The sequence below is a fragment of the Ambystoma mexicanum genome, chromosome 7q (assembly GCF_040938575.1).
Source record: "Ambystoma mexicanum isolate Mex_15411 chromosome 7q, UKY_AmexF1_1, whole genome shotgun sequence".
Taxonomy (NCBI): domain Eukaryota; kingdom Metazoa; phylum Chordata; class Amphibia; order Caudata; family Ambystomatidae; genus Ambystoma; species Ambystoma mexicanum.
Window position 1 is genome coordinate 1136371742 of NC_090941.1, and position 24614 is coordinate 1136396355.

The 24614-nt window shown below is 46.8% G+C and overlaps 1 protein-coding gene across 1 annotated transcript in view; it reads left to right on the top strand.

The window, feature by feature from the left end:
* LOC138528691 (zinc finger protein 420-like) overlaps positions 1-20907 on the top strand; it is a 36432-nt gene extending 15525 nt beyond the window's left edge. Inside the window, exon 2 of the mRNA XM_069640548.1 lies at positions 16349-20907. Coding sequence (XP_069496649.1) covers positions 16349-17935 — 1587 coding nt within the window. The 3' untranslated portion in view covers positions 17936-20907. The remainder of the gene's footprint in view (positions 1-16348) is intronic.
* Positions 20908-24614: the final 3707 nt, after the last annotated feature.

The window sequence follows — 24614 nt, forward strand, 5'->3', positions numbered from 1 at the left end:
ATTCCCACAAAGATTCTATAAATGATGTTTCAGACAATGTCTGTAATTGTCTGAGACACTGGCCCTCTCTTTCTCTCTCGCTTTCTCTCAATCCCTTTTACTCCTTTTCCTGATCTTATGCCTCCTTACTCCACTTTCCTCCTATTCCCTCACTCATGTCTTCTTCCTTCTCTCCCACTGTTCTCCTCTCCTCTAAGCACCTGCTCTCTTTGGCCTTCTCTCTCTTACTTTGCTCTTCTATCTCTGGCCAAGAGTTAGACCAAGGAAGGTCTTCCAAGTTGCAGACTTTGCTACCTAAAAAATGATCAACTGCTGTAATCGAGCCACTGGCATGGTGACCCGTCTATAAAAAGACAGAGTAACCAACCATACTCTGAGCCTTGAGAAACTATACGTCTTGTAATAGAATGTATTAAAAATCTTTCAAGCAAAGGTAGGGTACTTGTTTTCAAATAGTTGTTCGAGCCTCTGGAGTTGCGAGAACGAAGAGTACAAGTCTAAAGATAGGCAATGTGGGCCATGTTGGTAATATTCGGCTGTAATATCCCCGGTAGCCATGACCTTTCACCATCAATACTTCTTCTTGGTTTATTAATGCTTTGAAACAATACCTGACTTTGTCCCACTTCCTCCGAGCTGCGCCCTCTATACCTGTGATTTCAATGCATTCTAAAGAAGAATACTTGCATCCTGCCATATTTTTCTTTTTGAGGAAGAATTTTTCACAAATTGGAAATAAGTTAAAACCAAGTAAACGATAGGATTGTTAATTCAGTCATAAGCATGATATAAATAACCCTTGAGTTCCAAGCAAGACTTCCATATCAAGCCATTTGTGGTCTATACATTTGAATAGATCTTTGTCCATCGAGGCAATAGGTCATAGTGGTGGTATAGCAGGAACAAAGAAAATTATCTAGCCCGTAACAATCGAGCAAAATTCACCTCCCTAAAGATGGATTCTAGTCCCAGTTACAGGTCCCTCATTGGAGGTTTTACCCACCTATAAAGACAAACCCTCTCAATTTTCTAGACATTTTACTTGGTCGACTAAGTAACCTAGAATGTAATGATGTGAACAGCATCTTCTCATTATAACAATCGGTGCAAACATAGTTGTTTATAAAAAGAGACTTGTCAATATGATTGTCAGTGCCTTTAAAGGCAAGATCCGCTCCAACAAGAAGCTCCTGTAGATAACTTGTCTAAGACAGTAGGGAGTGTAGTCGGGAGAAGTTATGTTTAAATGCCGTTATTAACTCTTTCCCGATCTTTTTGTTTTTGCGCCTCATAGCTAGTGGTAGTTCCTGTACACCACCTGTAACACAAACGCCTTTCTGTCCAGGAGGAACACTTATGCAATTTTGATTCCACGTTTAATGATGTCAGAAATGTTCTTAGTTCCTCCTTTTTGTTTCCAGGTATCGGCTTGAGAGTTTTAGTATGCTCTACTTTGTCCTCTGTCTTTATTAACTAGTTGCTTAGGTTTCAGAGTTGTGTCCGAAAAAGATTCAGGTTCTAATGCATTATTGTAACTTGGTGCAAGAATTTGATTGTGAAGGCTTAGCGCGTTCAGCAGTGAATCGGGTTGTGCATTATAGATGCATATATCTGGACCCATCTCCTATGATGGTCTTGGAGATGTTTGATTCATATTGTGAAGGCTTAGCGCATTTGGCAGTGCATCGGGTTGTGCATTATAGATGCATATATCCAGGCGTATCTCCTTCTATGATAGCCTTGCAGATGTTTGATTCATATTGTGATAGGGTCAGTAATCTGACCCTGTCAAGAGAGGATGAGGATCCCTCTCAGCCTAGGGCGGGAGACCTACCAGGGTGGGAGCTTTAGCCGGTCCTACCCCAGAGGGGGATGGTGACAGTTTGCAGGGCCCCAGTCCCCATCACTTCTTTATGTGCCCGTATGAATGGTAAATGTACCACTCATAATCACCCCAAAGGTCAATTCCAGGATGCTGGCCAGTTTCCCTCTGCTTTCTCTAAAGAACTACCATTACCAAGATGCAAAGCTGTTAATCAGCAATAGACCGCCAGAACAGGGGGCAGCAGCGGATCAGCCCACAGCTGCCTTCAGAAATGGACAGCTTGCCGGCGTACCCTAACCCACAGTGAGGTGAAGGGAAAGCACTACAATATGCTGCATAGCCAGACATGACAATTGCCAGCGTGTACATGGAACATTGCAAATCGCACATTACAAAGGACACACTCTGTGGTAACAGAGCCGCAGAGTGGCTCTCCGGCAAAGACTATGATCTGCTGGTATGCAGTGATAAAATCACGGCAAAAAATGTCACCTGTACAAAAAATTGCGGCAAAAATGCAGTGGCTTGACCCGGTAAAGGTTTACCCCATTATACCATTTAAGTGGAGCGGGGGTGTCCCCCACTCCCCTTAAATGGTATAATGGGTCCGGGGGCTGAGGGGGTGTCAGCCGCATCCTTTACATGGATTGCGGCGGCAAAACTACAGCCTTTTTGCCGCAATATTTTGTGTCCACGGCCATTTTTGCTGTTATTTTAACACATGGAACAGATCTGCTCCCAGTACCATGCTCAGTTGGAGGAGAGCAGTGGAGTAGCTCCACGGAAAGGACTGCAAACCACTCCTGAGACTCCTACTCACCTCTAACGGAGCCGTGAAACCGCTCCCCAACAGAGAATGTAAACCTATGGAGAGATATCATAGAAACTGGAACATTTGTTATAGCGGGCTACCATTGCTAATCTCCGGCAGCCCACAAACGCAAACGGTGCAGGATCTAGACCCCTTTAAATGCCTTTCAATGTATATAACCCCGCCCAAGCAGAGAAGAGAAGAGGAGGGAATGGAGATAAAGATGGGGGAGTAGTATGAAGGAAGAGTGACAGAAAGTAATAAGGATAGCAATATCCAGGTGTGAAACGGAGCATCTTGGCTTTGACATTGTGTCACACGGCCTATGGCAGTCTTTGGCCTTGCCACACTATATCCATTCATGCATTTCATTTTAAGGTGATTTTATGTATTCCCCACCTTTCCTTTTCGCACTCTTTCACACTTGCACTCTTTTCCGTAGCCTGCTTGCAAATGGGCACTTGCCCCTTTTCTCTTTCACCAGCTGTTAGCTTTTGCCCATAAAGTTTCATTCAATTCGATATTCAGTATGCAAATATTTGGTTTGTTTCAAGTTTTCATACAGTTCGGCATTCAATGTGCGTATTTTAGCTTCACTTTAAGTTTTCATTCAATTCAGGATTCAATATGCATATTAACTTTTTCAAGTTTTCATTCAGTTTGGGATTCAATTTAATTATTTAATTCATATCTCCCCCCCCCCCCAACTCCTAGGTGCGCCCCGGCTCTGAGTGCCCTTCCCTTCCACTCACCGGTACTCGGCGTTCGGCTACTTCAATTCCAGTCGGCTTCACAGGCTGGTGAGCCGGTCTCTGCCAGCCCTGCTTGCTCTCCGGGTGATTTCAGGTACACGCCGGTGGCTCTGATTCTGCTCCATGGACGCGGACAGTGTCCTCTACTTCTTTTCTCCTGCTGGCAGCTCCAGCTGCTTTCCCTCAACCACAGTGACTTTCACACCTGTGGCAGCCTAACGGCCTTACTCATTCTGGGCTCAACACGATCTCTGGGACTTCTGCCGGCGTCCTGGCATCTCCTAAGGCCCCACCACAGCTGTTTGCTCATGAGAAGGGTTCCCTGCTGGTCTCCCACACAGGCCTCCCTGTTGCTCCCTTTTTGCGGTTCCTTTTGTCCCCCTTTATATACCGATAACCACTTGATAGGTTGCAGGTGTGGACTGTCAATTGGGTTTACCTGACGATAATTAAAGGGACATGCCTGACCTTTAAAGCATTCTGCAGGCATCTTCCTCGTCCCAGTACTAGAGTGGTGAAGGGTGTTACTAGTATTCATTACTCCTAGTCGCTAGTTCCTCGTCCCAGTACTGTCGTAGAAAAACTGTGGGACAAGGAGGGGAGATCTTTTACAATAGCCCCTAGAGGCTGGGGGAGGTTAGGTTGGTTTTCAGTGGGAAAAGGGGGATACCATGTATCATGCTTGGCCCTTCTCTTCTTCAACCCCTTTCTGGGGCTTCTAGAATGGTAAAATCTCTCTGTATTTTTCCAGGTTAGTGAGATAAGGATAGCAATACCCCATAGCCGCCTCTGGGACAGAGGGTTCTTCCTGAAAGGAAAGTGTGGAATACTGTGTCTCGCCTGAGGGCATCTCATTCCCAATCCCCAAGGACCCTCCACTGAGGTGATCCTCCCTCGCTTTTCCACCCCCAGGCTCAGGACCCAAAAGCGATGGCCTTCCCTGGCCACCTGAGAAGAGGACCCAAGGGGAGTAGATGTGAGGATGCCCTCGGGTTTCTCACAACATGAATGTCATTTTGTTCCATTAGAACACCAGGAGTAGGAGACTTAACATGACTGGTTTTGGGAAATTCCTGATCTGTATGGCCATTTCTGATGGCAAGTGGTTGGACACTTCCTCTCACCAAATTGCGTGACATGTTTAGCCTTTAATTGGGAGGTGCCACTTTGAAGGGTTAATTACGAAAGTTGAATAAACCACCTGAGCCGAGTTACATATGCCACAGTGCCGCCCAGTAACCATCACTGGAAGTTGACTTGCAGTTCAGAGTCACATGAGCAACACACTGCGTATGCAAACAAGGCCGACTGCAGCTCCTGACACTGCAGGTAGCTCCTGACACTGCAGGTAGCTCCTGACACTGCAGGTAGCTTAATCAACCCAAGAAAGACATTCCTCAGAGCTGCAGAGAACTGCATCCAAGTTTCACCCGTATTAGAAATCATCAGTGCGATATATTATGGCAACCTTGTGACTGGTGCATGTGTAGCAAACACCAGCAAAGTTAGGGTGGCTTTAAAAAGGCGCTTTACGAATATTTCACCTGAAATGTGAAAGTAGAATAAGGCATTTGAGCGAAGTCGCACATGGTGCAGCGCCACCCAGTAGCCATGACTGGAAGTGCACCCCAAGTTCAGAGCCACATGAGCAAAGCATTGTGGGGGAACATTATTATTAGGGGGTATAATGCATAGTTTTGCAGATCTATTCACTGATAATTGCTTTTTTCTACTTCTAGCTAAAACAATGCAATACTATATCTTGTTAATGTTTTTATTTATTCACGTGGTTCGTTCATTACAGTCCGTTCATGTTTTATAACATATCAATGCAAAATTTCATTCAAACCGTTACTATTCCCATACAGACATACACATATAAATTAATCAAATTCTATTCATCTTTCAAATCAATTAAATCCCAAAGTAGTTATATTGCTATTGTGCTTACGTAAACATTTCTAAAATCTCTTTTAAAAATCAATTGACACATTAATCAATGGGGCTGAAAGCCCTTCCTGGATTCGGTTCCACAAGGAATTCGTTTTTACCATACTTAAATTATTTACAAATCTCTAGAGTCACCTGAACGGACGGCTGGAAGATATGACCATCAAGAAGGCCGAGGAAGCACTAACATTGGAAACACGATCTATCTCCGATCCTCGTTCACTGCAAATGGCTGTCTCCCAATGCATAAACCCACTCTAGAGCTTGCCATCCAGATGGCCAGCAGATATCAGTGGTCCTATCAAGAACGCCCCAGCGACTCAGACTATCTTCCCAGGGCCAGAAGAGAGAGCGGTGTAGCCTACTTATAGCCCACAGACTTTACTTGATGCTGGCCGAAGAGCCAAATGGGAGAACCAAAATGGGACTTTCCCACAACCTGGAGTGATCCCAAACATCCAGAGCAGCAGACCTTTGCCCAGAGGAATGACAAACCAGCTCCATGTTCCTAATCAAGAGGGAAGATGGATCATATCTCCAGGGCTTGACCAGCGAGGTTAGTGGGGAGCCCATAGACGGGAGTTACTTCCATCCCTACATCCATGAAGATTGGCGGCAGGACCCAGAGGAAACGGAGTAGTCCCACAAAACCCGAACATGAGGCCCTGATCAGGGCTCCAGCGGAGGATTACATTCTCATTGATTTGGATGGATAAACAGTCTACGTTCTTCTGGGCGCACACTGAAAGGCGCAGGAACACCCCACACCCTGGACCAGGGTATTAGTGTAACAAAGTTCTTCTGGGCACCTAAAGTCGAATACAGCCATACAGGGCTATCTCACCTTTCCTAACCTAATCCTCCAGAATCAAACTAACAGGAAATGCTTACAAGGGCTCGTTCTTGGGGTTGGAGAGGACAACACCCCCAACCCTTTAGTTTATGTCCTTAAACACCCATATCTATTGTGATAGAAATTAAGGAAAAGGGTAGACTCTGCCTTGGCTTGTCCTTTGATCCTTCAGCTGCAGCAGTATAATTCACTCTTTTTTTAATGTTTGCCTCATTAGTGAGACAAAATAATTTCTAGATTACAGAGTTAAGGTATTGGAGACAGAAGAGTCTGAAAGTCTTCTTTGGCGGTCTCCAAGCGCGCTCCACCTAGCCACACCCATACTGCAGCCATCTGTCTCCCGAGTTCTGCCGGTATCACTGCAGATGTCAGCAGCTGGAGAAAGAAAGGTCTAACAGAGCAGGCTATCAAGGTAGAGTGTGGCATATAGCTCCTGTTCACTGTGCCTCTCTTCCCTGTGCCCCTACTCTAGGCAGCCCCACACCATCAGAAGGGGGAAATGTCCCTGATATCCCCCTGCCTCACTCACGTGCTGGTGTCCATTGCATATGGCAGTGGGACTTGCTGTCCTAGTGGGACGTAGGTTGGAGGGGCAGCATCTGCCCCATTTGGGTTCCCTGCTGCCTCTGGATTGCTTCCTCTTCAGTAGTACTAGTAGTAAGGTTTTAGTATTGACAACATTACTTGTAAACCAGCTTCTAAGCGCTAAAAGAAAAAAGCAATGAACAACTACATATCAATACCAATAAAATACATAAAAAATGTGTTAAAAAAAATCCACAAAATGCAATGCCAAGCTTTTCCCTAACTGCTTTCGTGGTAGTGCTGTTTAAAGCAACAAGGCTGAATTGGTGGGTGAGGCTGGGAAGCCATGAGGTGGCAGTGCTGTATTGCCGCTCTACTTCTCATCCTTATCTGCTGTCAATGGTATCAAGGAGGTAGGAGTGGTGGGGGAGGACAGCAATGCTGCACTCCTCGCTTGAGCCTGGTTCCTTTTTAAGTGCAGGTGCACAGAAGGGGAGTGCAGCTTAGCTTCTCATTTGGACATAGTGTATTCTGTGTCCACTGCACCAATATTAACAAGGATGCAAGTAACTGTACATTTGATGAAATGACCATACCACGGTGTAAGTGCTTCTACATTAGATGCTAACTGCGCACAAGGGGGTGAGTAACTGGGTATGTGATAGCAAGGCGTTGCAAAGGGGTGACTACCTGGACATTTGATGACATTCCTTCGCAAAGGTAGAGATACCTGTACATTTAATTTTCATCTCTTGAAAAATAAAGGATGAGTACAAACACTTTTATATGATTCTGCATGAGCAGTGGATCTATACCTGAGACTTTGATGGGCATCTTTGACAATGCGGTGAGTGGGCTGCCATTTGATGATGATCCTTAACAGTGGGGGTGACTATTGTGATGAGTCATGGGATCACGTCACTTCTCCCCAAGGGGGGGCCCTTCCTTGTGAGGCTAGGGAGGTGAGGCTGCTCCCCAATAGTTCCCCAAGGGGTGGCTAAATGCACGAGGGCCTTGCAGGTAGTGACCCCTCACCCCCTATGGGGACAAGGACTTGCGTTCCATGATAGAACTCCCCAACCCTCCTGCCCTAAAAACAATGAAACCCTTAAGATATGTCTGTATTCAGGATGACTTTACTGCTGTGTGCTATTGTGATACTCCTTCTCTTCTTCCTGTAAGATTAGACACCATTAATATGAACATTCAGTCTAAACAGGATGTGTACTATGAAGATGCTGAGAAAAGGAAGAACATTCACAGAGTCATGCAGAACGCTCATGTGAAAGATACTGGGATGGGATGGCCCCAAGGAGGCAACAAGAGAGTACAACTGAACCCGACGACGGACTACCTTAAAACCAGGCTAAAAAGGGCCATACCAAATCGAACTTTGCGATCAAATAGCCAGATGTTGCTGACTCAGCCATGTATAAAAATCAAGAAATTGGGTGGAGCAAGTTTTACTGCCTGGGCCCAAAAAAAATTGGAATGCGATTCCGCTTTACTTAAAACAATGTGCAACTTTTCAGACGTTTAGGAAGCGTCTTAAGACATTGCTTTTTGAAGATCAAGATCAACAACCAGTATCTGATTAAATCTTTTACACCTGTATTGACTCTGCTAGTCACTTTGCTTAAGTGACTTCCTAACCCTCTAATACCACAATATGCTTTCTGTTCTTTGTCCATGTGAGTGCCCTGAGACCCTAGTGTTGTGCTATACAAGAACTTATTTAGTTAGTACTATGGCACTGTGCTGGGCAGGTCCCAGCTCAACAAGATAAAAAGCAAAGAAGGACTCAGTAAAGAGACCAACAGGTGGGACCCCTGGTCAGTCTAGGAAATTCGAACTGGGAGACGCTGGGAGGACACCGGCCTGAGACCAAAGTTGTCCTTCTATGGCCGAGCGAGAACAAGCCTAACTGGAAGCTAGAATCCAGGAGACGGTGGTGTGACCTCGAAGAGGTGGACTGAGTAGTCCCAAAACTACTCAGATACTGTCTGCCCGGAACGCCCACAGAGACGGAGCAGGACCGCGGATAACAAAGAGAAAAGCTGAACAAGCGTTCACTGAGAACGCAGATGCCCAACACCTCAGGTGGAATCAGTAACATGCTCTGACCAAAGTAAAGGTAACGGCACTATGGGAGACCCGGTAGGGAAGTGGGGGCGTGTGAAGCAAGCCTCAGGAGTGATCTCCCTCGTCTTAGTAATTGCATTGCGAATAAGAGTTATGAAGAAAGCCTTGGGAGTGGTCTCCCTCATGCCAGTAATTGCACTAAGGATAAGAACAGTTGGGGAGAACGCCTTGGAAGGACGCTCCTTTATTTCAGTAACTGTTCCGACAGTATGAAAAGTGAACAGAGCCTCGGGAGCAGTATCTCTCATCTCAGTAAGGGGGACAAGATTGTTATAGTCGGAGTTAAAGGGTGTAGTACATTCAAAAGAGCCTTCAGAGAAGCCTGGAAGGAACATGAAGGGCACATAAGAACTATTGTGAAAAACAGATTGAGTCACAGAACCAGGAGAAGGGAGTCACTCTCCTGGCATTTTTTTCTTCAAGAAGATGAAATGTACTGAAAATAAAGACTCTTGGACGTTGAGGCTGTTCCTTGCAGAATTAGGAGAAAGGAGTCATTCTCCGGGCACTATCTAGGTTTATTTCTGTTGTTTAGTAGTGGGGTTAGAGTAGAGGAGAATTTTGGACAGAGAACGGATATTCATTTGGACTTCCACCCTGATGACAAACACCTGAGTTATTCCTTGGTTAGGTAGGCATAACCCTCTAGACTAGGGAAACCACTGGCAACTGTGCTATTATTTGGTACTGCCTGACTATCGTGGACAATGGTGTGAGTCCCTGGGCATTTGAGTCCCTGAAAATGAAGTGACCATGTGGGCTGATGATGGCAAGTCCTGCTATGGGTAGATAACAGAGCATTTCATGCCAACCCCTATCAATGGTATGAGCATAGGGCAATCCCTACCAATGGGGTGGTATATTTGATGGCAATCCCTGGCAATGAGTTGAGGACCCGATGAGATGAAGTCCCCTGCCTGGTTCTGGGGCCCAGCAAGGTGGTGACTCTTGGCTAGATGCCACCCAGAGCCAGCAAATGTTGGGTTCAGAGAATCCCTTAATCACCTCACCTTGGTCCCCATCATATAGCAGGGAACACGTATAGCACCATACCTCGGGCAGTCTAGAAAATCTAGACCGCCCCCTCAATACCATCCTGACTCAGCAGGGCAGCCTAGTCTGGAACGCTTTGCCCATAACCAGACCCCTTGTGGGACTCTGCAGCATGGCTCTCGGACATTCATGGCCCCACAGAGGGAGCATGATGCTCTTGCTGAGGAGACCCAGACCTCTTACAATGAAAAGAGAACTTTTCATTTGAGGAAAAGGCTTTCTCTGCATTAATCAATAATAGCGATTGTGTCGACACTGTTACAACTTCCCTTGGTATAACAAAGAATTCTTCTCTGGAAGTTTGCAGGATCTGTTGCGCAATCTGCGGTACCATGGATACAATGTTGTGAGTCTGCAACTTCCCGTACTGTGAGAATTCATTGCGGAAAAAAGTCTTGCCAGCATTGGTTCCCGGCAAGAGATTCTCACGCTGGGATATCATTTTGCAAGTTCCCTATATGCGTGGTGAAATAAAAGCTTACCCAGTGTATTTTCAGCTTTGCAAAAATGCTGGAAACACAGAAGAGCTCAGCACAGGCGGCTCTGGCAGGGATGAAAACCAAGATGGCACACATGGCACTTCTAGACTTGCCTTAAGCCCAATGCTGCCTCAGCTGCACACACAATGGATCGACAATCACAGCCCTCACAACATTTCCAGCCACAGGTGCAGACCCTCACCAGAAGACACACAGGGGTAAGGGGAACACTCTATGAAAAGCCCCAGCTCCAGTCGACCAGTGTGGGGTCTTGGAGCAAGGAGCTCAACATTTGATGAAGGCCGGAGACTAAAAAGTGGTGGAAGAAGCAGAGTATGGAGAGAGAAAGGAGAGTGGGGAGGTGGCAGCACTGGAGAGCAAAGGAAAGTAGAAGTAGTAAGAGCTGAGAAGGTCAAGGAGAAGGTGGTAACTAAGAAGATGAAGGAAGAGGTGATGAGGTCAGTGGGTGAGAGTGAACCAGAAGAGGTGGTAACCAGAGAGGAGCTGATGTCAACAGAGGGGAAAATAAAAGGTGTTGACATCAGGCGAAGAATGCTGGCAGAAGGAGAAATGGAACATGGGAGTAGAAATCAAAAGGTGGCCACATTAGAGACTTGTAGTGGCCTGGAGGAAGTGCCAACATGGGAAGAGGCTGAAGGCAGAACCCTCTGTGCTACCTTTGGGACCAGCGTCACCTCTGTTCACAAGGCTCATGTAGTGAGTCATGGCGTGTGGGCCCCGAGGAGGCCAGCCACTAGTTCTGACCAAGCGGGTTTAGCATCTCAGTGCCTAATTCACTTGACCCCATGGGTGCCTATGCAGTTGATTCACTTAGAATTATGAGTTCCTCAGCGTTGGGTTCACTGGACTTTATTATCACTACACGCTCGGTCCCTGGAATGTCTGTTCCAACAATCTCTTCCTCTCTTAAGTTCAATTGACTTTCATGGCTCCACATTAATCATATTTTGAAGTCATTGGACTACAACTCCCATAACACATTTGTTCTGCAGATTCTTCATCTGTAGACACCCGGTAGTCCCCTTTGTTGGTCTCCATTCTCCTCTAGATGGTGCAACGGCCTAACCCTCTCACCATCTGACTTTCCCCACTTCAGTTCCTGTTGGTGACTCCTGTAAGTAACAGCTGTCCTGGCACTCACACCAGGGCTTATTTTCTTTGCACAGCACCTCGTACCCCTGGCTTTCTTGCCATGTTTCTATTGTTGAGACCTGCCTCATTTTCCCACAGGCAGGCACTTTAGAAGACCATTACCATTCTTTCCACACCGACCAGGGTGAGATGTGCCTATTAGTCACTCCAGGAAACATTCCCTTTGCCAAGGTCTGATCTGTCGTTCTCATCCTGGTGTACAGGCCCAGGACTGACCCGAAGGGATGTGTCCAACCCAGTACTGAGCTTCGTCATCAAACTCGCACATGCTCAGTCACTGAACAAAGAAATCAGAGTTTTAAGAAATAAGACTGATTGCCTCATCATGAGTTGGGCGGTATCCGCGGGATACTGCACCACCGGGATGCTGCACCACCGGGATGCTGCCGGCACTATTAGCGTTACTGCCAGGTTTGGCAGAATGGTATTTCCCCGTTCCCCATTTGGCCCAATGGGGAATTTTCGTCGCTACTACCGTCAGCTCTAAGCTTGGGGTATATTCTGCCAAATCCGTGATTTAGCGGACCCTTAAATGCGGCGATAATGGCGTTAGTGCCACATCATTTAGGGGTTACCGCCAAACTCGTGGCGAGTCTGTCAGTATTATTAAATCACCATCTTTAACAAAGGACTGAGCAATATGGAGGGAACTTGAATGTCCCCCTATTATTCTCTGAGGCTCAAAGCATTTTGTGTCAGCTCTCATAAAACCTCTCAAGTACTAACCAATGCCAGGGTACCATGTTGTCCAATCCCACAGTGGCAGGCCGCTCTATCCCTCTCGTGCCTTACTTCTCTGTCTGCCCATGTTTCATATACTTGTCCTTTCTGCAGGCCTCGAATGTGGGTAAAAAGTTAGGGGTCAATGTTGCTAAATTGGGCAGCATAATATGTCGGTTTCTGAACATTTTACTTCAGGCTAGAACCCAGCTAAAGCCCACAATCTCTAGTTTTAAAGGCAGTGCTGTTGCTCGCACTGTTCTCACCCCTGATGGCTTCGTCTTCGCATGATGTTCAACCTGATGGCTTCGTCTTCCCATGATGTTCAACCTGATGGCTTCGTCTTCCCATGATGTTCAACCTGGTGGTAGTGATCCTTTTGCGCCATCATCCTCATTGGTGGGTCGGATACAGATTCTTACAGACTCTGTGGCAGGCCAGAGTCAGGAGATGAACACAGTGGCATTCTAGCAGACTTTCCTGTATTGCCACTCACGAAAGCTAACCTTTCCTGAAAACTAAGAATATTTGCTCTGTTCTATAAAGGAAACTCAAAGAAAAGGTGCTCGTCAGGATGTATTTACAAAAACCAAGAAACTAGAAAGTCCTCCCTCCAGAATCCCACTCCACCCTGAGTCTGTGCCCACCGCTGTACACGAAAGCATAAAACTGCAACAACAAAAAAAATCGATGTGCCCCTTGGCCCTGTCAAGTTGAATGGTGGCTGGTTTCTGACCCCACTTGTATCTCTTTCATAAGAGGGCCTTTTGTCCTAGTGCACAGTCTAGGCTGGTAGGCTGAAGGTCTCTTTTACACACTTCCATCAAGTTCATACAAGGAAGGACCCCTATCCTGAATTTCCCACTGCACCTTGCGGTCTTCGATCTCTCATCCTGCCTTGGGTTCTTATATCTCTCACCACGCCTTGGGGTTTCACTTCTCTTCCCCCTTGGATCCTAGTTTCCTCCACCCCACAGTGGGGTCTTATTATCTCTCTCTCCCCCCACCCTAGGGGTTCCTTTCTCTCACCCCGCCTTGGAGCCTTGTTTCCTTCCCCCCCAAATTGGGATTTTATCAGGCCACGCCTCCACTCTTCTGCTTCCCCAAGGCAACCAGGTACCTTTAGTCTCGCTGCGGCAGTCCTCAAGAGAATCAGGGAGGTTGGCCCATGCAGCAGCGCTTCTCTATCTTTCTCGCTGCACTCTGCTTCCAGCAGAGTTTGCCCTTCTTTCCTGATGTCCTCCTGCGGGTCTCTGATGTCGGGCTGCCGGTCTGCTGGTTGTCAGGCAGTTGTGGCTGCTCGCTGCTCCTCTCGGCTGGGTGGTCCCGAGCGCGACTTTCAGGACGGGCAGCGTTCTGCAGTTTCTGCTGTGGTCAGGGCCTCCACACCCCTTGTACGCTCTGCAAGGTCTGCCACCTTTTCCAGGAGGAGGGATTCCTCTGGTTGCAGCTCTGTGACTGTCTATCTCCCCCACTCCACCAGTAATTGGCACGTTATCCTTCCTTCGGTGAGGGGGTGGGTCTTCCTTCTGTGTTCTGGTTCCCAGAGAGCTGAGTGAAACAAGCTGGGCAGAAACCACACCAGCCATTATTTACAGGTAGTGACTGGTCATTAATTAGGTTACAACCCGTGTAGCCAACAAAGATACACCTGTCCTCTAAGGGAGAGCCATCCCCAGTGGGACCCCGGTTACCTAAGGGGTGCTTAACTGAGCGGGCTCCCTCTCTAGTCCCTAAGGGGGTGGCTCCCCCTTGGGGAAATGGGACATCTCCCATGGCCTTGTGAAAACTACTAAAGTAAGGGTGCGCGACCACTGCCAGCCATTCGGAATAGCAGTCCTTGAAGAGGACACAGCGAGCACATCAGTTACCTGCATTGGCAAAACCAATAGGTCTTTTTTATATCCCGAAAAGCGTTCATCCGATGAGCAGGAGGTATGCTTTGTAAGACTGGCGTGAAAGGCAGTACATTTGCGTGAGTGTGATGTGTGTTTGATGATGGGAGCATTGATAGAATAGAAGGCTTTTTTCCAGTACAAACAGATTGGTTTTGGAATTCCTGGGAATTTGGGTCCAATCGAAAGGTCTGTTTTTTTTTTTTGGCACTAGGGCCGTCCCCCTCCCTCTCGCCTTCCCTGGCCTTCCCCGCCCCACCCGCTCCCCAGCTCTCTGTCTTCCTACGGCTACTAGCGGTATCCCTGGAACGTTGGATGACTTACTTCCTGGGGGCTTTTTAGCTGCCCCACTCCTAGCCCTGCTTAGTGTTCTAAGGCAGTTTTCGGGATGATGCCTTCTTCCACAAAGGGTCACATGTTCTCCACACATAATCTTACCTGACTCTGTACTACTCTGGAGTTCCAAGAGGTCTTCTCCCTCTGATGTCACACTCTGCTTTCCTACCTCCACCCTTTCATTCTTCTCAATTCCTTATCTCACTACCACCTCCAACTATCACTCAACTACTTCCTTTGCTGTTATTTTCTCCTTTCTCTTCCCTGCTACTGTGTCTCCTTCCCAATACTACCTCTCTCCTCTTACAAGGACTCCTACATCAGTACCGCCTCTCTACCAGCACTACCACCTCTTAAAACTATTCTCCTGCTACTATCACTTCTCTACTACTACTTCCCTTTTCTCTCTAGTCTCACCATCGCCCTCGTCTACCACTATTACCACTACTGCCTACGACTACCTCTCACTCCCTTCACTAATACTACTACTGATACCTCCAGCTATAACATCTACTACCTCCCTTACTCCTACTGTACCCCTACTACACTCAATCCTCGCAAACACTCACATGCCACAGAGTCCTCTCTCCAGTAACCTCCCCACACCTTCAACCCTCTCCTTCTATGGTCTCTCGGACATCCTCCTCCACCTCCAGCCACAATAAACATCACTCGGACTCTCCCTTATATAGCCCTCCCCCTCCCAGAGCAGGCCAGCTTACCCTGACCAATCACTTACCTGGCTTCTAGGGTGTTAACAGGGGAAGGCCAGCAGGAGGGTTTATAAGGGCTGTAAGTCCCACCCCCATGAGGTCTGGCCGAGTTTCTAGCCTGTGCAACATATTGGCCCTGCAGAGAATGGTTGTTCCCATTCACCATGGCCTTCTTGCAGGCCCCCAATTAATAAGTGATTCCTTGATGATTTAGTGGGGCTATGGTTTGTAGGGCCTTCATGGAGGCCCTTTCCCATTCGGGAACTCCCTTGTGGTTTAATGGGGGTTTTGGTCTTATGTGCAAGCTCCAGCCGGTGTTGCCAGCTGGAGCCTTGTCTTCTAGGTTTTCCATGAGTTCCCTGCTGCACGTTGGCAGGCTTTTTGTGTTGAAGGCATGCCTCTGACGACTTCCTCTGTGGCATAATGCAGATTCTCTGCGGCATCCCGCTGGTAGCTGTCCCAGTGCCAGCCCGGCCTGTGACTCCGCTGTGGCACCGACGCGCTGTCTCCCATTGGCATGCTCGGACAGCCATCTTCTATACAGTGTCCCTCTGTGCAGCCTCTGATGCTGCTCCTTCTTCCCGTGTCCCTCTTCTTTCCGGGGCGTTGGTGTCCCTCTGAGGCTCTGCTGCTGACTCTCCTGTTAAAATGTTGAATCACCATCACCAGAGGTAAGGAGGGCTGGGGAGGAGGTCTGTGCACCATTCTGGCAACTGAAACAGTGTTGGGCATAGGCCCCCAACCCCTTGTCAAGGCTTGGCAACATGCCTTGTAACAGGGGCACATATTCTAGTAGAGGCGCACTTAATATTATACATGTAAATTAATGTAGTATTCTCCCAGCAAATATATGGTGTCCCTTTCTTTCCACGGATTGCTGAATGTGTATGATGGTTTGTATTGTTATGTCTATTGAGGACAGGATTGTGCTGAGGTTTCAAGCGCCTGCTTTTTGCATCTGAAACTGATCTGACACACAACACAAATGGCTTCGCTCAGGGACATCCAGTGAGTCTGTGAGTGAGCAGCAAAACCCAAATGAACAGCTCTGCACTAGATCATTTTTTTAAGCTACACAATGCCAAAAAAATAATACATAGAACTTTTGCTTTTTCCAACAGAGAATAAACAGCCATCAATGGATCCATGCAGTGGAGAAGTCCTACAAGTGCACAGAATGTGATGAACACTTTAATTGTGCATCACACCTCGGAATGCATCAGAGATCCCACACAGGAGAAATGCTGTTCAAGTGCCCAGAGTGTGAGAAAAGCTTCACTCAAAACTCAAATCTCCACCTTCATCAGAAAATGCATTCTGGGGACCAATCCTACCAGTGTATGGAGTGTGGGAAAATGTTTGCTTACACCTCACAACTGAACCAGCATCCGAGAATCCTTAATGGGGAGAAGCTGTATCAATGCAAAGAATACAAGAAAAGCTTCACCCAAAGCTCAAATCTGTATCTGCATCAGAAAAGCCATACTGGAGAACGACCATACCAATGTAAAGAGTGTGAGAGAAGCTTCACTCGGAAGTCACATCTACAGACGCATCAGAAGAGCCATACTGGAGAACGACCATACCAGTGTCCTGAGTGTGGAAAAAACTTTTCTCTGAGAGGAAATCTGTACCGGCATCAGAAGAGCCATACAGGGGTGAAACCCTATCAGTGTACAGAGTGCATGCGGAGCTACAGTGACCGCTCGTCCCTGAGACGCCATCTAATGATCCATACAGGGGAAAAGCCATATAAGTGCATGGAATGCAAGAAAAGATTCAGTAATTCCTCAGCTCTTTTGAGCCACCAAAAGATGCATACAGGAGAGAAGCCCTACCAATGCACAGAGTGCAAGAAAAGCTTCAGTCAGAGCTCAACCCTGAGCATGCATCGAAAGACTCATACTGGAGAAAAGCCCTATGATTGCACAGAATGTGGTAAGCACTTTAATAAGGTATCACACTTGAGGTCTCATCAGAGATCCCACACTGGAGAGAAACCATACCAGTGTACAGAGTGTGAAAAAAGCTTTAGACAGAAGTCGACTCTGCACAACCATCAGAAAAGCCATACAGGGGAGCGACCATACCAGTGTATGGAGTGTGGCAAAACCTTTTGTCACAGGGCAAATCTGAAACGGCATGAGAACAGTCATACTAGGGAGAAACTATACCAGTGTACTGAATGTGAGAAAAGTTTCACATGTAAGCCAAGCCTGACCCAGCATCAGAGGATCCATACAGGAGAGAAACCCTACCAGTGTACAGAGTGTGAGAAAAGCTTCAGAAACTCCTCAGCCCTGAGCAGTCATCAAAGGATTCATACTGGGGTGAAGCCCTATGACTGCTCAGAATGTGGTAAGCGCTTCAATCTGTTATCATCCCTGAAATGTCATCAGAGATCCCACACTGGAGAGAAACCATACCAGTGTACAGAATGCAAGAAAACCTTTGCACATTCTACAGCACTAAGCAATCATAAGAGGATTCATTCTGGGGAGAAGCCCTATGAGTGCACAGAATGTGGAATGCACTTTAATCGGGCATCACATCTGAAGTCTCATACAAGATCCCACACTGGAGAGAAACCATATCAGTGTATTGTGTGCAAGAAGAGCTTCAGTTACCACTCGGGCTTCAGCAGGCATCAAAGTACCCATACTGCGGCGAAGCCTCATGAGTGCACTGAAATGTGGCAAGCGCTTTGATAAGGCATCACACCTGAGGTCTCATCAGAGAGCCCACGCCCGAGAGAAACCATAAAAGTGGACTCTGATCAAGTTCCATGTTTGAGGTCAGAGGATGGGACGAGGAAAGCATGATATGATATAATATGGCATTTATAACGCGCCTATACACAAGCATGGGTACTGGAGACCACCACTCGTTATGTGAAATAGCGCTCAGTGTAGGTAATCTGGGGATCCCTCGGGTTCCTCTGACCTTCCTTTACCTATTATGTTTAACAAGACTCACCACTACAAAACCCACTGCCCAGGTCTAGAAGACATTTACCCATACCTCAGAACTGTTCTTATTAAGACTAACGTGGATGGCAGTGTGAAGACAGACTGTACCTCCACAACCGTGGTCACCTGCGGTCACTGTTACCAAGTTTTTACTCTCAAAGCACTTTAAGGGGTCTTCCATACAGCCAACTGGTTAGACTAAAACGGATAGTATCAAACCCTATGGAGTACCATTGACAATGTGAAGTGATGTTCGAATGATAAGGGGGTATAGTGCGATGGTGCTGGAGGCAGCTAAAGAGAGAGCAATGCCAGTAGAATGAACATCATTGTGGCAGGACCAATATGGTGTATGTCTATTCTCACTCACGTCAGAGTAAGAAAGTAAAGAATATTAACATCAAACGTTGACCTATTCTACAGCATGACGTTGCCACAGTAGTTATTTCCACATGTGCCTGTCTTTGCTTATGAGAATAAATCCTCTTTTGCTGAATGTCAAAATACAGTGAAGCTAAGAGTTAAACAATTGGTACCGTTCCTTGTTGGGTGCGCCAACATGGCACCAGCATAATCAAAGGGACCTCCATTAACCATCCTTATACTGGCTTGAAAATTAACTTAAAATCATGTGGTAGTTGTGCTTCTTCTAATGAAGTGTATGCATTGGGAGGCCCAATGCGGGATATACTATTTGGGGTTAACCACCAGGTAAGCTAAACCATGATGGATGCAACACAAGTATTAAATCCACACACAAAATCTGCGCTCTCCAGTGGTGGTCCATTTGAAAGAAAATCAGCCCACTATTGCACAACTTCAATTTGTCATTCTGGAGCAAGTGGCCTGTCTGAGAAGAGGAGGTGACCTTGGGAGAGTGCTGCACCAGCGAGAGATCTTTTGGATCAATGCACTGTCTGCTCTGCACCCTAAGCGGATGAACGTGGACTTTGATGGTAACTGCTTTATCTATTTGGATTCTGCCGGGAATTGTTTTAGTCACTGACTATGTGACATACTTCTAAATGACTACAAGAGGACACTTTATAGTGCTGATTGCTGTGGTCTCTAACTAGGCACTATGTTCCATCATGAGTGTTTGCATGTTACCTCTTTGATAATATTGTTCTCTCTGTACTTTTTCTTTCTTTATTAGTTTGGGTTACTTTACATTCCTTTACTTTCCTAATGGTGATTGTTCCTCTTGGAATTATTTTTGATACTACTTTATAGATTCCTTGATGAGGTTTGAGCTGTACATGACTTTGTACCTGAAGGGAGCCTTCCCTCCTGCATTATACTATCCTCTCTACTGGGCACACAGTGGTCTTAAGCTTTCATCACGTATTGACTATCCATGGGCCCTATGTCATATTTCATTTGTATTACTTTCAGGCTCAAGATGGCCCTGTTGGTACACAGAACCTTTTGTATTTTGGCATGACTTGCGTGCATGTCATGATCATTTTATTTGTTGCCTTTGGCTTCTGTATGATTTGTATTATTATACATTTTTTTTAGACACACACTACTGTGTACCTGGTGGGGGTTTTGTTTTCTGTACTATTTTTCTTTTGATTTTTGGTGACTTAGGCCGTTAATCCACACTTACGATTTTGGAAATGTTTGCTTATTAAGATGGTGTCATGCTACTACATGTATTTCCGCCTTTTTTTTTTCTCTCCCCTGCCTGTATTACCTGCATGTCACGATTGGGCACCCGCCCCATCTCTAGGGGATGGGCACCCAACATGGCTGCGAGCATGGCTGCAGGAATTGTTGATTACTACCTTCTAGCATGGTTGTAAGTATTCCCGTTTTGATGGATTATCTTTCATTTTTTTGGGCAGACTTTGTATCCTGTTCTTACAGATTTTGTATCATATACTGAAATGGTTTATAATTGGTTATTTATAATGCGCTTAATACCCAGAGATTTCTAAGCGCGGACCCAGAGATCGAACCTGTGTTGCTCCGATGTGCAGTAAAGACTTTTGCTCTTCCTTTAGACGTAACATAAAAGGTAGACCTCTGATCTGTCAAGATTTATTTTGGAAACCCCACTCTGGTAGAGTACGGGAATAGATCCTGTCAGGAGGTGTAGTAGGGTACATAGAAGACTGAACATGGGAGCAGGGATAGTTCACACAGCTTTATTGCTATTTACCAATAGAACACATTGAAAATAAATCAAGAACCAAGTGTTTCAAAATGAGTGTCAGGAACTATGTGTAGATACCATATTCTCGGGAGGATAGCTCAGGAGCAACGCCTTCACCTTGGAAGCAAGTAGATGCGGAGCAACACAGGTTCAATCCCCGGGTCCGCGCTTAGAAACCTCTGGGTATTAAGCACGCTATAAATACCCAAATTTATATATATACATATATTTCAATCAGAGCTCCCTTCTCGTGCCCAATAGAAGCATCATGTAGAGTTGTCCTGTAATCGCCCTCCTTATCGAAGGAAGAACTGTATTGCCAAGGATTAACCATAGCATAAAATAAGGTTTGCCTAGACATGCCTCTTTTGTATATCTTACCCAAAAGGGGATTGCTTCTTAAATTCTTATCATTGAGGTACAAGTACTTCAATCTTTCATTGCATTTTATTTTCCTTCTATGCAATATTTTTCTCTTATTGAAAGATGTTCGCCCTAAAAAGGTGTATGTGGACGCTAACTTGCAGTTAAATGTTTTCTTAGAAAATAATACTGTGTCCTACTTACCCTGGTCTATTTTGCTGCATGACTTCTACCTGAGGATGTTTGAGGTATGGCAGGCAGCCGCCATTACCCACTCAGATGTGCTCCTTTTATAATACATAGAGAAAAATAATGACTTCATTATTCCTTCCTGTAGCCTCTACGTGATATGGCGGCCACCATTATCCACTCAGATGTGCTCCTTTTATTATACATAGAGAAACCTAATGACATCATCATGCTTTCCCGCGTAGCCTCTACAGGAAATGGGGTACAGCATTATCCACTCAGATATGCTCCTTTTATTATACATAGAGAAACCTAATGACATCATTATGCTTTCCTGTAGCCTCTACGTGATATGGCAGCCACCATTACCCACTCGGATGTGCTCCTTTTATTGTACATAGAGAAATGAATGTACCCACTCGGGTGTGCTACTTATTTTAAATTTAGTGATCCCATATATTTCTAGGTAGTGGTGTTACTATGTCCCTGATGCGGGATGTGATGGGTGACTGGTGGAACATCAAAATGTGATTCACACACAGTCCAACTTTTTGTCTCTTCATATTTCAAACATTCTGTGAAAAAGACACCATTTACAATAGGAAAGAAATCAATGACCCTGTGTTACTTCAGCTGCCCATGAAGATCGACTGATATGAGGCAATACATGTTTTAATGACTAACATTGGCGCTGCAGCACTGTCATTTTGAATTGAAATCAATTAATCATTGTTTTTACTTGGGACAGATTTCCTCTCAACAACATGCTCTTATATTTCATTATTTCATGTAAATGATTCAAAAAGGGAATAATTGAATTCTACAATGTTTTTCCTGATTTGCTATTTTGCCATCCTATCCCCTCATTTAAACCTGTTATCTGACTCTGATTTACAAATATTAATGTTGGCTCTTACTACAACAATTTCGGATTCATATTTATTTGCCAAGTGCTATTTTTTTGTATTTCTATCCAAGAGAAGTCATCATATGTGTGCCCCTTTTTAACATATTGGGCCTCAATACGACCCTGGCGGTAAGTAATGTACATTACCGGCATGGCGCAACTAACGTGTCCGTGCTGGCCTGAAGCCGCAAAAAGCGGCACATTACGACCCATCGGGCTAGAGCATTGCGCCATGCCGGTAACGCCCCCAAAATGGGACCTACCGGCATCGTATGCCGCGCAAGGTGCACTACCGCCACCCCGCCCACCGATATTAGCGGTGACCGCAATTAAGCGGAACCGGAAGTTGCGTCATCGCGGCGGAACGGGAAAGAGCACGGCGGCCATCTTAAAAAACACAATCCATTGGCATCCTCCGCAACCAGTGGACATCTGACCCAGAGAACCGGCACAAAACATCAGCTACATATACCCTTCGAGAAAATGCCTAAAGGTGTCAAGAAAAGTTGTGATCGCCAGCGGCAGGACCGTTTCAGCAGGGAAGAGCTGAACATGTTGGCGGAGACCCTCCAGGAAAACGCTGCTGTAGTCTTTTCCACCCAAATGACCAGACCGGCAATCGCACAGAAGAAGGCCATATGGGCCCTAGTTGCACAGCGGGTCAGTGCAGTAGGAACAGCACCCCGCAACGCGAGACAGTGCCGTAAGCGGTGGGATGCTCTCCGGCTCCGCGTTAGGAGCATCCTGTCTGCCAACAGGAACATGGGCATGGCAACCGGCGGAGGATCAGAGTCCCCAATAAAATTGCAGCCCTGGGAGGAAATCTGTGCCACTACAATCGGCATCAAGAGCATCGAGGGGGTAGGAGAAATGAAGAGAGGAGCCCCGACATCAGGCGATGCAGGTAGGTGCCTCAAATCAAGACATGCAAAAGTCACTGAAGTCCATATTCATGGGAAGCACAATGTTGCCTAATAGTGTTAATGCGACACATCAGCAGAAGACTGCCTACAGCCATTTCTGACCTCCACCCTGTACACATGCAGTATGCACACCCTAACTGTAGGCACCCACATACCTCCATGTTACTGCCACACAAAAGGGAGACAACCTGTATGTCCCTGCCTCCAATGTGCAGCATCTAGTAATCAAAATGATGGCAGTCATCACAATGCCCGCTCAATGTCCGCAATCCCATCAATAACACTTTCCCTCCTTTGCCCCACCACAGGCTCCCATTCCGATCTCGACGAGGAAGACACTACTGCCACCACACCTGCCAGGACCGTAGTGCCAGCACACCAACCCTCCACCTCAGCTGTACAGACCAAACCCCCACAGCAGCCAAAATCTGTGGGAAAAACACAGGACAGGGCACTGACAGGCACCACAGCAAGCAGCACGGTACCAGCAGCAGCAGACATACACCAACTGGTGGCCATAGAAGGGACTGTGTCTGCAGGAAGCAGCACAATCGGGGAGATTGCTGCCATTGCAGCTTCCTCTGACAGTGATGCGGGAAATGATGAGGAGATCGTTGTAGGACCGCCCCCCACTGCCCACCCTCATTCCCCCTACCTGTCCCAAAGCAGCCAGCATAAAGATGCCACACAGGGGCAATCAGATGATGAGTCTTGGCCAGGCTCTCCATGTTCAGTGCAAGATGTGCAGGAGGTGAGCAGCCCAATGGAAACAACACAGTTGTTGGAGGAGATTATCACACAGCAGCACCAACTCTCCTCAGAGACTGTGAAGGCTGCAATACAGTCCTTCACAAAGGACATCTGTGCTGAACTCGCCGCTGTGCGGCACGTGCTCTCTGAGCTTGTTCAGTCAATTAGGGACATGCGTCCCAATGAGCAGCCAGGTACCTCCTCCGCTTCCAGTTCAACCACAAGCGGCCCCGTCCGCCGATCGGGCAGGAACCTGCGGAGCACAGGCAGGGGTGCCCCGGGGGCCGGGAGAGGGTGCTGCCAATAGTGGCCGCCCAGTGGAAAAATCCAACATTAGCCACTTCATCACAGGCATCCTCACACATTTGCAGGGAGTCCAGGGGGGGGAGTGGGTGTGTTGGGGAGTTCAGGGGGGAGGGGGGAGTGGGTGTGTTGGGGAGTTGAGGGGGGAGGGAAGAGTGGGTGTGTGGGGAGTTCAGGGGGAGTGGGTGTGTTAAACCAATTCACATTTACAATACACTTTCCCTTTTGCACAAATCAAATGTGTGGACATTGCTCATTGCGTATGTGTGCTTTATTGGTGAACAGTCCACAGTGTGCATGTCCCAGACACACACAGTGCCCCAAGTGTCGTCTCCATGTGACACACACCAGCCGTGTGTGCTAGAAGCACTGGTTAATGATATTTTGACGCATGGCACGTCCCTCCTGTGCATCGCCTCCTCTATGAGATGCGGCCCCATCTGCACCCTCCTCATCCTCATTGTCAGGTGGTTGCAGTTCAGCGTCAGGGGCACATTTCATCTGATGCACATATTGTGTAGCATTACACATGCCATGACCATCTTTGCCACCTTCTCATGGCGGTATTGGAGTGACCCACCAGACCTGCTGAGGCAGCGTAACCTTGCCTTCAATAGGCCAAATGTCTGCTCAATCACCACACGGGTTCGTGCATGTGCACGATTAAAGTCCTCCTCGTGCTGGTTCTGTGGGTTCCGGACTGGGGTAAGGAGCCACCTCTTCAAGGGATAGCCTGCATCACCTGTATGTGGGCAATAATGTATGTGTCAGTCATGTCATCAAATTCCATTAATGACTTGGCAACATGGCATGCATTCATCT